Below are 14,882 nucleotides of genomic sequence, written 5' to 3' on the forward strand. Positions count from 1 at the left end.
CCGCCATGTTGATCCTTCCAGAGTTTGGCAGCCATTAATTTGTGAATTGCACCGCCCGCCCACGCGGATGGGCCGTGTTGAAACCATTGGCATCCTTGATTGGAGGCTGAGGCTATGTCGCTGCGAAGAGGATACCCTATTTGGATCCACTTTAGAGCCCCCATTTTCTCCGTCCCTGCGGCATTGACAACTCGATTCTTCAAACGGGCCTTTCGTACTCCCCCTCCATCCTTAGCACGATTTCCATCAAAGATGCCCGTGTTTGACAAGCTCAAGGGCATTCACAGCCCCCTTCCGGGCTCCTTTCGCAGTATGCTCGATCCATTACCGTTCAGACCAGTAACGGCAGCTGACAATCGACAGGTGAATGCAACAAAGCGGCGCAAATCCTCGATGCCTTTACCAATCCTGCGAACCTCGATGGCCCGGACAGTCTCATTCCGCCAAAAGTCCTTGCCGCGGCCAAGGTGAGTCACTCGGTCCTGGCGCCTTCCCGGCCATGAATGACACTGAATGCAGGGCTTCGCCGTCTTTTCCGTCTCCAAAGTCGGCATCGTGGGCTCCGTCCGGATAGGATCCGGTATTCTGATCGCGCGTCTCAAAGATGGCGACTGGTCTGCCCCTTCGGCTATTCTGACCGCTGGAGTGGGCGTGGGCGGACAGCTCGGTCTGGAGGTCACCAACTTCGTCTTCGTTCTCAATACCACCAGCGCCGTCCGCACGTTTGCCCAGCTCGGAAGTTTGTCCTTAGGCAAGAATGTCTCTTTTGCCATGGGACCAACCGGCCGATACGGGGAAGTGGGCGGGGTGGTGAGCGCGGGGGGTGTTGCAGGCGTGTTCTCGTACGGACAGAACAAAGGCTTCTTTGGCGGATTCAGCACCGAGGGGAGTATGCTGTTTGAGCGTCGGGGCGCGAACCAGAAACTGTATGGCAACAAGGTCAAGGCGCGGGAGATACTGGAGGGCCAATTCTCCCCACCGGTGGAGGCCGACAATCTGATGCGCGTGCTGGGTTCAGATCTCTTTGCTCCTCGACCGGACTTGTTCAAGACGTCCTCTATCTTGTCCCCGAAGGTGTCGCTGTCATCAGACAGCCGATCAGAGCTCTCTGCCGGGAAAGACGGGCAAAAACTGCCAATCGAAATGCCCGCTGACGAGGTAGTCCAACTGCCGGCTGAACTGCCCGCCGAGTTTATTGCTGAGCTGCCTGCAGAGGTGGTCCCGGACACCTACTTTGGCAAATCGACGGAGAAGCCACTGCCAGAATTGGCCGGATCGACCTGCTGAAAGAAATAAAACAAGCTTTGATAGCCATGTATGCGTGTCCGAAGCAACATCGCCATCCACTACTCGTTCCTTCCCATGTGCCCTGTCACCGGCAGCCTGCCAGGACACGAACAATGGAAACTCCACCAAACATGGCTCTCTAGCATGCTCGGAAATATTATGGATAGTCACGTCAACTAGGGACTAATATTGTCAAAAGATATATGGCCGGCCACGACCTAGTTTTGAAGCATCACAACGAACTCTTGGCATGCTTTCCACGACCATCAAAACTCCAATCGATCTGGGTGGCCATCCTCACCTTCACACCCAACTCATTGGCAAACGCGCGAACCAGGCCCGGATTCTGCTGGAACCACCGTCCCGCCTGGACCGCATCAATACCAGATTGCACCACGTCCTCAGCCAGAGCCCCCGTTTTGATTCCTCCGACCGCCGAGATCAATAATTTGTCACCAACCGCCTTCTTAATTTCCTGCGCTAGATGTACCTGATAGGCAGGGCCTGACCGAATGGCAATAGCCGATTTGGGGTGGATACCACCAGAGCTGACGTCCACCAGGTCCACCCCATGGTCCGCTAAGAGCGGGACAAGTAGGACCGACTGCGCAACCGTCCAGCTGTCAGGAAACTCTTTCTTCAAGGTCTCATCGAACTCGAACCAATCGGTCGCACTGATCCGGACCAGCAATGGCATTGGTGCTGGTATCACGGCCCGAATTGCTTCACTGACTTCCAACAGCAGTCGGACCCGGTTCTCAAAGCTGCCTCCATACTCATCTGTGCGTCGGTTACTCACGGGGCTCAAAAACTGGTGAAGGAGATATCCATGGGCGGCATGAATCTCAATGGCATCGAAGTTGGCCTTGACGGCGCGTTTGGCCGCCTCGGCGAAGTCTTTCGTCAATGCTTGGATATCTTCCCCGGTCAGAGCCTTGGGTACGGTGTGTATGCCCTCTTCATGGGAAATTGCTGATGGGCCCACGATCTCATCCGGCCACCCGCCAACTTCCTTGACAGCCATCGCATTGCTGCTCAACCAAGGAGCAACTCCACTGGCCTTTCGACCGGCATGGGCTAGTTGGATAGCAATCTTCTGCCCCTGGCCGTGCGCAAACTCCGTGATGCGCTTCAATGGCTCGATCTGGCCATCCTCGTACAGACCCAGATCCTGCGGGGTGATGCGTCCGAGTTTCTGCACGGCGGTGGATTCCATGATGGCGAGGCCCGGGCCACGCTGAATGATTCCGCCCAGGTGCGTGAGGTGCCAATCATTGGCGTAGCCATCTTTGGCGGAGTACTGACAGAGGGGCGCTAGAAATAGGCGATTTGGTAGGGTCACGCCGCGGATGGTGAGAGGGGTGAACAGCTTGGTGGATCCTTCGAGTTGGGTGCCTGCTGGAGGCTGCTGCGCGGGCGTATAGTAGGAGATGCCTTGGGCGGCGATATTGTCAATGATTGGCGCCATGTTCATTTGATAACATAACTTGTCGGAGAGCGATGAATTGGGAACATAGCCTGGTATCTACATGGATCTAAAAGTATCCGAAACCTCTGGCAGCATTATTAATCTGCGAGGCCATTGCTAATAAAAATCGGTCATGTAACAAGGGTCCTACATGGCGTGATACATCTCATGGCCAATAGTGTAGCCGTGTGCAGGGAATAAAGCACATGGTTGATCGAGCCATCTCCATCCTACTATATCCATACCATCCTACTCCGTAAAATTCCCTTCAAATGCACGAAAGAGCGGGGAATAAGCCTGCTTATCAAGCAATGCTGTCGCAATTCCCAAACACCGCCCATCATTGGTTGCTTGTCTGCATATTGTCCGCCAAGAAGACAAGTGCTTACTGGGATCCTTAAGTCAGTGTGCCCCTCGCCGTCCGCGGGCTACCACGACAATCTGGATGATGGCCGAGTCATCTCTGTATTCAACTTGACCGGCTCCTTCCTCTTTTGCAATCCTATCTGTTAGGTGGATCAGCTAGCCACGATGGATGTTGACTAGTTCTCAGTATACTAAGTGCCTAGGGGAAAGTGCAAGACTGATGTCTTCCTAGGGAAGAATGTAACTCACCGACAGGGGTAACTAACACCCTATCCCAAGCACCGTGACAGGGCTGCGTCCGCGAGGGATGATTGGGTGGATCCCCTAAGCCATCAAGGCGGAATAACCAAGGCAAACCTACCCATTTTGAAGATGGGCGATAACTCAAAATAGTGACATGGCATGGAATAGTCTAAATTTTCAAATCAACCGCCCATAACCACCCGCCAACTCCGCAGATCGGCACCCCGACCGCCACCTCATTGGGGGAACGAGTCGGATACTCAACAAAAGCCTAGATAACGCTTGTTCCTCCGCCCAAGCCATGAGCCGCCAGTGGATCGGCTGAAACCCGCCCGTTGCACCGAAGCAAATGGGGTCGACCGACGGGCTCGTGTTGGCTCCACTGGGATTCGCTGGAGTCTCGCCCTCCTTACCGCATCGGGTATGCTTGTCAAAGGCTTGGCTTTAGCTTGGGGGCTGTGAGGCTGAGGCTCGAGGACAGCGGAAGACATATAAAAATTCGTTGCCAGCTCGATTGTGGTTTTGGCTGGTGAGATACATTCGGCTTTTGATTTTCAGGCGCAAAGGATTGTTTTTCAACGCCATTGTCAACAGAGTTGACCCGAGTCGCGACAATGGGCCATTTATTGCATTTCCTCCATCCTCATCACTCCGCTCATCATACCTGTCCCTCTCATGCCGTCTCCGAAGGTACTTACACCCAGTGCTGAGAGTAGCTGGTGATCTAACCAAGCATAGATGAGACCCAGAACGTGGTGGGCAATCTGTCCTTCTACCATCTGAACATGATCATCTCGGGCGCGAGTACGGTCTTGGCCTGTCTGATCATTTTCGCCTTGATGATGAGACATGCGACGCGGTTCAGCAACCCGACCGAGCAGATCAGGTAGGATACCCTGACCCCAAATGGCTCATCACCCGTTTAACCTCTCCCAGAGTCATGCGTATCAGCAGTGTCGTCCCCGTCTACTCCATCTTCTCCTTCCTCTCGGTCTGCTTTCCCAACGGCTACGTCTACTTCTCGTCCTGGCCGGATCCGTTTGAGGGTGTTGCATTGTACAGCTTCTTCTTGCTGCTGTGCGAGTTCATCGCGCCCAGCGATGAGCAGAGACTGCAGTTGATTGCGACTCAGCAAATCAAACCGTCCAGGTTGCGACGACGACGACGATCGCCGCCGATGGATGGATTGACCTGGTTCAGGGTTCGTGTCATGTCCTGTGCTGCAGGGGTAGTGGGCAGATACTGACTGGCAGTTATAGCGGACTTATTATGTGGTCGTGCAGTATCCTGCCGTGGCGCTGATCACGACCGTGGTCGCCTGTATCACTCAGGGCGCGGGAAAGTACTGTCTGGAGAGCAAGGAGCCCTATTTTGCGCACATTTGGGTATGTCACCATGCCGGAGGAGAGCAGACAGTCGCTAATGATTGCAGATTACGATCATCAAAAACGTGTCCATTTCCTTTGCCGTCATGGCCGTTGTCAAGTTCTACGCGCAGCTAAAGAAAGACATGGAGGGACACCGGGCCCTGGCGAAACTACTGGCATTCAAACTGATTGTCGGCTTGACATTTGTGGAAAGTGTATGTCTCCCATCCTGCTACTAAGTAAGTACCAGGCTAACGACCATAGATCCTCTTCACCATCCTCCGCACAGCCTCCATCCTCAAGGCATCGTCGGTCATGACCTACACGGACATCACGATTGGACTACCCACCATGATCATCTGCATCCAGATGGTCCCGCTGGCCTGCTTCTTCCACTTTGCCTACAGCGTCACCCCCTACAGTGTGATGAAGCTGCCTCTAGCCAACGAGCCTCGATACAAGCCTGTGGACGAGATCGAGGAGATCAAGGTGAGACAGAAGTACCAAGGAGGCCCGTTGGGAATCTACGCGTGGGCGATGTTCTTCAACCCGGTCGCGATGGCCCGGGAGTTTGTCTTCCCCTTGACTTTGATGAGGGCGGCGGCGCGGTCGCCAGAGCATCAGGTCCTCACACCAAAGCAGCTGGATGAGCGGTATGAGGGGTTGTAATAGATCAATGTTGCTATAGACTAGTATGAAATGTCATTGTTTATTGTTCCATATTTTCCTCCGTATGATGTTCTGTCAACCATGGGACGCGTGCCAAGCCTGTCGGTGAGCAGCCACTGAATCCGACCGTCGGCATCGGGCATCCTGTCCGGCCCCTCCCCGAGTCGACAGCCTCACCATCCCATTCCATCCTATTACATCCATCCCCCCCGTCAGACGGTGTACGTCAAAGTGGCATCTGCCATGCGCCCCCCTGCACCATGGATGATCCCTCCAGCCAATCCCCCGCCGCTGCTCCTCCTCCACCGCTCAACCCGCGCAGCTGCATCCCTTGCAACCGTCGCAAGGTCCGATGCGACCGTCACTTTCCCTGCGGTCGCTGTGTCAAGGGCGCCGAGGAATGCATCTTTCCCGGGCCCAAGCGCGCCCCGCGTCAGTTGAAGCGTCCCCCGATTGCTGAGGTCCTCGCCCAGCTGCGTCTCTTGGAGGAAGAAGTCCAGAAACTTCGTTCCCAGCCGTTGCCCCCAACGGCTGATCCCGGGTCAGCGTCAGGATCCTCCCCACTCGGCATCCCCGCCGGACAGGGCCCGGTGGGCCCCAGTCCCCAGGAGGGTCGGCTGGTTGTCAAGGAGGGTAAGAGTCGATATATTGGTGATGAGGCCTCTGCTGTCCTGGGTGATAAGGTTGATCCTCCCACGATTTTGTGTCGAGAATTCCCGACTGACTGGCATAGATTCGAGAGTTGCAGGACATCTGTGATGCATCTTCGGAGGATGATGAGTCGGAGACTCCGGAACTGACAGGCCTGCAGTTTGTGAGCGCCGTCGGCGGCAACTGGCGGGATCACAGCTTGCGCGACACTTTTCTTCAGCCCGCGCGAATCCAATCCTTGTGGCGTGTCTACCAGGACAATGTCGCCCCGCTTATCGCCGTCTTGCACAGACCCTCTGTCGATGTCATGATCCGTCAGGAATTGGACAACATCAATCCAGATCCCGCCCGAGAGGCGTTGATCCTTGCGGTGTGCTTCGCGGCTATTGTTACTTTGCAGCCGGAGCAGTGTCGGCAGCTGCTGGGTCTGGATTATGACCAAGCCATACAGAGCTACATTCATGCAGTCGACCAAGCGTTGGTTCGAGCCAACTTTATCAAGACGCAGAACATTTGCGTGCTTCAAGCCGCCGTGGTATTTTTGTTGACTCTCCGCTACCGCAGCGATTCCAGACTAGTCTGGGCGGCGTCGGCGGTCGTGGTCCGCGTGGCTCAGGGACAGGGTGTGCATCGCGATGGCGAAGTCCTAGGTCTCAGCCCGTTTGACGCGGAGATGCGACGCAGGCTATGGTGGAACATTTGCATACTTGACATGATTTCCTCGGAAGACCAAGGGACCGACACCCAAGTCCATCCGGGGATGTTTGACACGCGCCTCCCCTCCAACATCAACGGGGAGGATCTATCCCCATCCATGACGGAGCTACCGCCCGAGAAAGTTGGTGCGACTGATATCACACTCGCCATCGTGCAGTGTGAGATCATCTCCCAACTATACTGGCCAAATGGATCTCATGATCCCAAGAGTCCATCGAAGGATAGTCGCGAAAGCCGGGTAATGAAACTGGCGAGTCGTATCCAGAACCACTATCTGGAGCATTTGAATCTGGGTGTGCCGATCGAATGGGTCTACGCGACGATTATCAGACTGACCGTGTCCAAGCTCTGGGTCTCGGTTCACTACAAAGACCTATGGAACCCAGCAACTGGAACTGAAAGTGAACTGGAAGTGTCGCAACGGGCCTGCGACGAAGCCTTTGCCGTTGCCGTCGAAGCGGTCGAATTTACAATTCTCCTCCAAACAAATGAGACCACATCACAATGGTCCTGGTTATGCAAAAGCTATAAACAATGGCACGCAGTGGCATTCATCCTAGCCGAGCTATGCACCCGGCCCATTACACCGGCAACCAATCGCGCCTGGGAAATGGTCAACGAGATCCATCGACAATGGGAAGAGGATGACTCGCAAACAAGCGTCATGCTCCGAAAGCCCCTTAGGCGATTGATGGAGCGGACGGCCTTTGCTCGGAAGGCTAGGCTAGAGCCTTCTCCTTTGCGGGGGCCCCCGAATTCGGTCATTGATCCTGATGTACCAGGGATTGGACCGGATGTTGTTGTTAACTCGGATTTGTATTCGCTTTACTCGTCCGGGTTCGGTGAGTCAGAATTGTGGATTAGGGAGCCCTGAAGATGGACCGTTGCCCTGCGGGGAGATACTACGGGAATACGCCATGGAATTTACTCTAATACTAATTCTGTGATACGAGTACGGTTCTGATGGAATGTGTTGGAATCAATTGTATAATGGTAATGAAATGTTGGGAAAGGTTATCCTGGAGCGGGGTGATCCTCGGGCTTGATCTCAACCCCGAAAGCTTGTCATTTGTAATGTTACTCACCCAATTCGCAAAACATCATGGTCATCGCCTCATTAATCAAATCGGCTATTTTACAATTGGCCATGGGTTTCCAGATAGCAATACCGGATTGATAGATCTTGTGGAATCACTAGCGATGCCTCCAAGCTAGAAGCTCAAGGCCAGGCCGAACAAAGGTGTTCGGATCACCGCGGTTAGATGCATAAACCTCACTTTATGGTCGAACGATCTTACTTCTCCGGTGGGAATGAACTTCAGACTCACTCCGACAAGCGCTGCGGACAGCCACACTGTTATCCTTGTGACCACTGCCGCCAGGGGAACTGCTGACTCTCATGCGAACTAATCCACGACAAGGACATTGCCGGATCCAGTTGTCGCGCGCATAATCTCCCTCCCCTGCTCGATATGACGATGACGACCGCTAGAATTCCCACCAATGCCCCCAAGTTGAATCACAGGACCACTATACAGACATATACTTGCTCCCCAGATATATCCGCCAGGTCTGTCCTTCCTGATACGTCTTGACCAACCCCACGATTGCTTGTCTGTTGCGGAAGACTATTACAAACTCATTGCATCCCTGTCAATGTGGGGATATACAAGAGCCCTATTTTGCGTCCTATGGGATTGAGAATGCTGGAAGTTCATCTCTTTTGCTGGAGAACCCGGGTCAATTTATTGGCGGGTGTCTCTAGATCACCAGAAATCGGTTGGTAAGGCTAGATATAAGCTTCCCTGCAGGATGAGTCTCCAAAAAATAAGAATGCTTTGTTGATATAGTTGGAGGCAAGTTATTTTGGACTGAGTGTGAGGGATAAGTTAGGGTAGATTTAATAAGTAGGAGTACGGACATGATACCCCACCTCCGGGATAGTTATTCGTGATTTGGTAAAACACCAGGGAGTATTGGAGACTAGTACGCATACACCCAGTCTGGCTCTCTCCACGACGCACTTTGATCCGATGACGACGCCAGTAGTACTTAGTATGGCCCGATAAAGTAACGTTAGCTTGGCCAGGCCCGGTGTCGTGCAGACTAGCGTCGCGGCATAGGAAGTACAGAGCACGCCTTCGCATCCCGCTTTGATGCCATGGATGCATATCGCCGAGATAAGAACCGAGATTGCTCTTTCCTGCACACTTTTATCAGAGAGATTCTCAGGGCATAGAGAGATCTTTTACTCATCCATTGTGCGATTGAGCGACTGAAAATGGATGGTATCAAGGGGGCTAGTGATAGGGTTGTCTCTGTTGAGGAGCACTCGGGTGATGAGATTCGGCCGGAAGATGAGAGGGCGTTGGTATGTTCCCAACTGTCAAATCCTCTCCGAATGTGTTGAATCTGACCGGACAGGTATGGCGACTCGATATATTCTTCCTCGTCGTGGGGTTTCTGGGGTATGCTTTCAAGTACCTTGATCAGACAAATATCGTGGGTCTTCCATACACCTGAACATCTGGGGGTGGTACTCACTGATTGGCAGAGCAATGCGTATGTATCTGGCATGGAGACGGATCTGAAGCTCTATGGCAATGAGTATAATTATTTTACCACGTTCTTCAAGTAAGACAATGTCCGGGAGTGGAGTTCAACACTGACTTAGCTAGTATTGGGTATATGATCATGCTGTATCCCTCGTGTATCATTATCTCTCATGTCGGTCCGTCGGTTTGGCTGCCTGCGTGCGAGGTGAGTTGTCCTGAATTGGTACGTTGGAGCGGATGACCAACGAGATAGGTGCTCTGGGGAATCCTTACCTGCTGCTTGTCGACGGTCACATCAGCAAAGCAGGTATGTGCCCATATCCCATCTTTGGTGGTTCAGGGCTAAGTGAACAGGTGTATGGTCTGCGCTTTCTGATCGGCTTCTTTGAAGGTGCAACATGGCCTGGTTATTTCACCATCATCAGGTAAGTGAAAGCCCAGGCAACTGAACAGAGCATTGACAATCGCAGTCAATGGTATCTTCCCCACGAGATGGCTTTGCGCATGAGCTTGTACAATATGGCCCAGCCTGTCGGGGCTATGCTTTCCGGAGCCATGCAGGGTGCACTCTCCACTAACCTGGAGGGCGCGTTGGGCCGGAGTGGTTGGCGATGGGCGTTCATCATCAATGTAGGTTAGCCGGCTTCACAGGAGAATGCTTCTAACAGAGACTCCTAAACAGGGCGTCTGTACTATCTTCATTGCCTTGATGGCCTTTGTCGCTTTGCCGGGTTTTGTAAGAAACCACCCCACCCACAGATGGAGTCATGCTAACCAGCCACAGCCGGAAAGGCAGCACCCGCTATCGAAGATTTATCTCAAGCCCCGGCATATTAGTAGGTATTGTTTGCCATACATCAGAGCGACTGGCTAATCTCGCAGAAACCGCTATCGCTCGCACGAAGCGAGTTGGCCGGAAACCCCAGAGCGGTATTCGAGTGGGAAGCTTCTTACGCTGCTTCAAGTTTTGGCATCTGTGGTTGTTCGCCAGTATGCTTTCATGAGATTCCCCTTGATTCGATGTGATGACTGACATGTCCAGTCGCCTGGGCGATTGGCACTGGTACCACCCCGACCAGCTACTTCAATCTGTGGTTGAAGTCTTTGAAGAACCCGGATGGAACCAAGAAATAGTAAGTTGTACAATTGCATGTGTACGGACATCTCTGACAAATATAGTTCTGTTGCGATGCTCGACTACCTTCCGATCATCGGTCAGGCGATCCAACTCGTTGCGGAGGTTCTCTTCAGCGGATTCAGCGACTATTTCGGGGTCCGACTGCCCTTCCTGCTCCTCCACTCGGTAAGATTTCTTCAGGTGTGTACTGCAGACCGCTAAAGGAGGAAGGCCATCAACATCACATCCCTCATCATCCTGGTAATCCAGCCGAGCAATGAACACGCCTATATGGCAGGCTGGTACATGAACCATATCGGAGCGTAAGTACCCTCGGCTCACCGCGCAATATGCCAGCTGACAATCATCAGGGTGTCGACCATGCTCCTGTGTGCATGGGCAGCTGCCCATCTGGAAAAGGAACCAGAAGTTCGAACCGTCCTATTTGCCACGGGCACACTCTTCTCGTACCTGTTCAGTGCCTTCCTTCCGATCGCTGCTTATCCGGCGTCGGAAGCTCCCCATTGGCGTATTGGAGCGAAGTTATATCTTGGTCTTTCTTCCTTGGCGACTGTTCTGTTTATTAGCATCTATTTTGCGTTCAGGTGGGAAGAGAAGAGGAGAGGGAAGCGACGAGAGGTTAATGACTGGGACGGGGTTCCTGAGCGTGGTACTAGCGAGGAGAGTGCATAGAGTGATCAGATAGTGAATGAATTCGATGGATGCCTGACCAGCTCTGATTATTGATCCCTGAGTGTGATTTCACAAGCTCCAGAGTTTATATTAATGGCAGACAAGATTGCCTCTCATGCCCAGAGACTTCAGGGTGGGATATGCCAGATCGAGAAGCTAGGACTGAGTAAGTATCAGAGGTGCTATGACATTTATCCACATCGAAGACGGTTGACACCAATGACCTTGCATTGTAGACAGTCCTTAGCCGATTGAACCTTCAATGTCTTGCTTAGTGGCTGCCAAGCTTCAGATTTCGGCGTTACTTGGTGCACTCATTCAGCCTATTGTACAGCTTTATCTCAGCTAACGCCGATCTCCGATCTTGGTACTTCTCCGCAAGCACGAAGGGTCTTCTACCCCACGACATATTCCCATGCAACTTGATAAACATCGAGTATGCCAAGAATCGTCTGCAATGTCGCAATACAAGTCAATTCTTCATCATTGATCAGCTTGTCCTTTAAATCCATTCGACGTTTCGACATAACCAATCTCTCAATGTAGCTACAGCGTTATTTGCAGCATTCACAATGGCCGATGACGCTGTCAAAAGCGTGTCCGTTGGGGCGGAGAGTGCGTCAACAGAGGATCTGGAGCTGACTCCCCAGGAGCAGCGACGGGTCATCCGTCGTGTGGATATGCGGTTGATTATGATGCTAGGGCTGCTGCATACCGTGTCGCTGATTGACCGGGGAAATCTGTCCACTGCGGCGGTGGCAGGTATGTTGAAAGATTTGCATCTACATGGGAATCAATATGTAAGTTGACCCGCCTTCGAATGTGATTTCTGAATCTAACATAAATCCAGAATGTCATCGCCGTCGTCTTCTTCCCGCCGTATATCTGTCTCCAGATGCTCGGTCCGGTGCTGATTCGCAAGCTGGGACCGAAAGTCTTCTTATCCAGTATCTGCTTCGTATGGGGAGTCACCATGGTCCGTATTCTCTACACACCAGCAGATTGAAGGCTAATTCTCCAGATGTGCGGTGGCTTCGTCCACAACTGGACCCAACCAGTCGGCATTCGAATCATCATCGGAACCCTAGAAGCCGGGTTCTTCCCAGCCGCTGTATAACCTAATCGCAACATGATACCCCCGCTACCAAACACAAAAGCGATTCGCCATATTCTACTTGGCTGCGTGGCATCCGCATTCACTGGCATCCTATCCTACGGCATCACCTTCATGGTACCCCCCCTCCCTCTACCACACCATTCCAATTTCCACCAAACCACCCAAACAAATACTGATGAATCAGGCAAACAACACCCGCGGCCAATGGACCCGCGCGGCCTGCAGCGCCATCTTCGTGGGTCTGGGTGCCTCCGGCGGAATGGTCGGATCGTTGGTGTTCCGGTCGCAGGATGCACCGCAGTATCGGGTGGGCATTTATACGCGTATTGGGACGTCGGTGGGGGTGGTGGTTTTGGTGGGGTTGATGACGGGGAGGTTGGTTTGGGGGAATAGGAGGTTGGAGGGGATGGGTGGAGGTATACTTATTAGATTGGATGAAACTGGAGGGGTTGCATGTGTTGGTGGGGTGGGGGGCAAAGTTGAGGTGAGGATGGTATTATTGGTGTATAGTGCCTTTTGAGATGTAGTGATTGCTTGTTAAGATGGTCCTGAAGCACCAGGACCTTGGGAAATGTTGATTTTAGAGCTGCAGCTGCGCTCTGATATGGATGGAACAAGCAACATTGACTATCGCTAAGCTGTTGCTAGTCTAGTCTCAACATCCGACGCCTAGCCAGACAAATCTCTAACGATATCATGCACATAATATCATGTCGCTATGAGGAGACAATCATTTGTCCAAATACGTATCCAGAAAGCCTCGAAACGCCTCGCGAATGGACCCTCCCAGACTTAACCCCTGCGACCATCCTCGAGGAGATTGTCTGGCCTCGCGGATTTTCCAGAACAGAGAGCCCTGGGATAGTTAGCTAACTTGTCGTCCAATCGTAGCAGGAGTCTCACATCAAAAACACCCCGGACATCCTCCTTCCAGACCTTGCCGTCTTTTTGAATCAGAAGCCATGTGGTGCCCCATTCGAAGATCGCGGCGCCCCACTATTTCAATCAGCATGAGATGAGACTCGAATTACAATGGGAGGAGAACATACCCCGAATGGATCCGCCGCACAGCGATTCCCATGCATCATTTCAAAGAGCTGTCGCAACGACAGCGCTCCGTCACCGTCATGATCATACTTGGCGAACATGTTTTCGAAGGACTGTGGAACGAATCTCCCCTCAGGGTCATAGGTGTTGGAATCGGATCCGTGCTGAACTTATCAGCCACTCATCTAGTTAAAGGAGTTATTGGAATATACCTTGGCTTTATGAATCCCATCCACGTACACCCGGAACCATGGGTCCGGCAGATAGGAGTGTGCTAAGCGCGTCGGGTAGGAGAAGTTCAGATTGATGATTAGAACCGCCAGCAGGGAGAAGAGCACGTTAAATCCTAGATCTCGGAACCCTTTATATGTGTCCCAGGGGTAGATTTGGCCGTCACTGTCGCGATCCCAGAACAGGATATGTTGTTGTAATGGGGTCTGCAGTGGTTAGTAGATGTGATGTCTAGTGTGGTAAAGGACGTACAAAGTCCCCATATCGTTTCGCATAATCTTCATCCCCATCCGGCCGATCAATGGAGGCCGCAGCATTGCCCCGCGGGACACCGGGTTTCTCGATATAATCGTTGGTATATCGAGCCGGAGGGCGGGAGTCCGTGGCCGGGCATTTTGGGGCGCTGGTGGGAAATCCCATGGAAATCGACGGTGGTCGGATAGGCTTCTCGTGGTTGGGAGATTGAGCTTCGGAAAAAGAGACCTTTCGGGGCATGGTGGATGATGTGGGATGAAGCCAATTGGGGATGATGCATTAAATATCAAATCATGGTGGGGTTGGAATTCAATGGATGATGTCGCCACTTCCCGCCCCGAGTCATTGTGAGGTCATCATTCCGATGGCGGGCCGATCATGACAATCGCACGATCATCTGTCCCCTTACGTGGGATCAATTGAGCAATGTGACGGCCTGGAACAGGGCAATGGTCTGGCCGATTATTTATAGATCCCACGTGATGATGTTGCATCAACTTCCCCTAATCTCTGGTACACGTGAGGGATTAAAGTCAACAATCCTCCGTTACATTGTGCTAAGTTTTTCAGCCATCTGGTGAGAGTTGGAGTAAACATCTAAGCGAAAGCTTAATGGGAGCTCATGTCCGACCGAATTGTTTCGTGGTGGGTGAAAGCCAGGCAGCGTGTATGGTCCAACATACAACGTCGTGTTTCAAGGCTTACCAGTTGCGGATGCTTCATCTGGTCATTTCACCTTCAGACCGAACCTGTTATCTCAAAACATCGGGGCTGCAAAGGCTTCTGGTTAGTATAAATCTGTCAGCGTAACAGCCATGCCTTGCAAATCGTAAAACTACATCAACGCTGTTTCATCGTTGAGCTGGACCCAGAAATATATGTCCCTGAAGGGTGCCAGTCGAGCATGATCGTTACGATTTGCTTCATGACACTGAGAAGGGCGGAATACCATTCCTCGCTAGTTCACATCTGAATTGTCCATAATGCCTTGTTCCACTCATTAAAGTGAACCAGATGCTATCTGGGTTCACCAGGCGCCGTACGGAAGGTATCCTCATTTTCACCACCACATGGCCTTGAAACAGACGTTTCCATCATT

At 52.4% G+C, this 14,882-nt stretch overlaps 6 protein-coding genes across 6 annotated transcripts; 4 read left to right on the top strand and 2 right to left on the bottom strand.

Moving 5' to 3' along the window:
• Positions 1-252: 252 nt before the first annotated feature.
• On the top strand, positions 253-1,287 carry BO80DRAFT_367746 (DUF500-domain-containing protein; the record flags this gene model as incomplete). The annotated part of the gene is made up of 3 exons (XM_025716302.1): positions 253-310; positions 364-467; positions 520-1,287. The coding sequence occupies 3 exons, from the start codon at positions 253-255 to the stop codon at positions 1,285-1,287; spliced, it is 930 nt and encodes a 309-aa protein (XP_025570147.1).
• Positions 1,288-1,477: 190 nt separating this feature from the next.
• Positions 1,478-2,767, bottom strand: BO80DRAFT_429556 (NADH:flavin oxidoreductase/NADH oxidase). Its single transcript, XM_025720493.1, has one exon. The coding sequence runs from the start codon at positions 2,753-2,755 to the stop codon at positions 1,520-1,522; it is 1,236 nt and encodes a 411-aa protein (XP_025570148.1). The 5' UTR covers positions 2,756-2,767; the 3' UTR covers positions 1,478-1,519.
• Positions 2,768-4,149: 1,382 nt separating this feature from the next.
• Positions 4,150-7,642, top strand: BO80DRAFT_439068 (DUF300-domain-containing protein; the record flags this gene model as incomplete). Its single annotated transcript, XM_025721068.1, has 7 exons — positions 4,150-4,250; positions 4,301-4,565; positions 4,624-4,749; positions 4,797-4,946; positions 4,996-5,384; positions 5,678-6,033; positions 6,204-7,642. The coding sequence occupies 7 exons, from the start codon at positions 4,150-4,152 to the stop codon at positions 7,640-7,642; spliced, it is 2,826 nt and encodes a 941-aa protein (XP_025570149.1).
• Positions 7,643-8,869: 1,227 nt separating this feature from the next.
• On the top strand, positions 8,870-11,133 carry BO80DRAFT_485774 (MFS general substrate transporter; the record flags this gene model as incomplete). Its single annotated transcript, XM_025723506.1, has 14 exons — positions 8,870-9,139; positions 9,193-9,270; positions 9,323-9,402; positions 9,447-9,528; positions 9,577-9,630; positions 9,678-9,748; positions 9,794-9,953; positions 10,006-10,059; positions 10,108-10,159; positions 10,206-10,313; positions 10,366-10,456; positions 10,503-10,626; positions 10,672-10,763; positions 10,812-11,133. Exons 1-14 carry the CDS (start codon positions 9,050-9,052, stop codon positions 11,131-11,133), a joined length of 1,458 nt encoding a protein of 485 aa, XP_025570150.1. The 5' UTR covers positions 8,870-9,049.
• A 572-nt stretch (positions 11,134-11,705) lies between these two features.
• Positions 11,706-12,250, top strand: BO80DRAFT_449828 (MFS general substrate transporter; the record flags this gene model as incomplete). The annotated part of the gene is made up of 3 exons (XM_025721770.1): positions 11,706-11,933; positions 11,984-12,109; positions 12,155-12,250. 3 exons carry the CDS (start codon positions 11,706-11,708, stop codon positions 12,248-12,250), a joined length of 450 nt encoding a protein of 149 aa, XP_025570151.1.
• A 513-nt stretch (positions 12,251-12,763) lies between these two features.
• On the bottom strand, positions 12,764-14,110 carry BO80DRAFT_429559 (caleosin family protein). Its single transcript, XM_025720494.1, has 5 exons — positions 13,781-14,110; positions 13,510-13,734; positions 13,300-13,461; positions 13,154-13,246; positions 12,764-13,106 (listed from the first exon to the last, which is right to left on the bottom strand). Exons 1-5 carry the CDS (start codon positions 14,021-14,023, stop codon positions 12,981-12,983), a joined length of 849 nt encoding a protein of 282 aa, XP_025570152.1. The 5' UTR covers positions 14,024-14,110; the 3' UTR covers positions 12,764-12,980.
• Positions 14,111-14,882: the final 772 nt, after the last annotated feature.

This window comes from Aspergillus ibericus (genome assembly GCF_003184845.1).
Source record: "Aspergillus ibericus CBS 121593 unplaced genomic scaffold BO80scaffold_66, whole genome shotgun sequence".
NCBI classification, from domain to species: Eukaryota; Fungi; Ascomycota; class Eurotiomycetes; order Eurotiales; family Aspergillaceae; genus Aspergillus; species Aspergillus ibericus.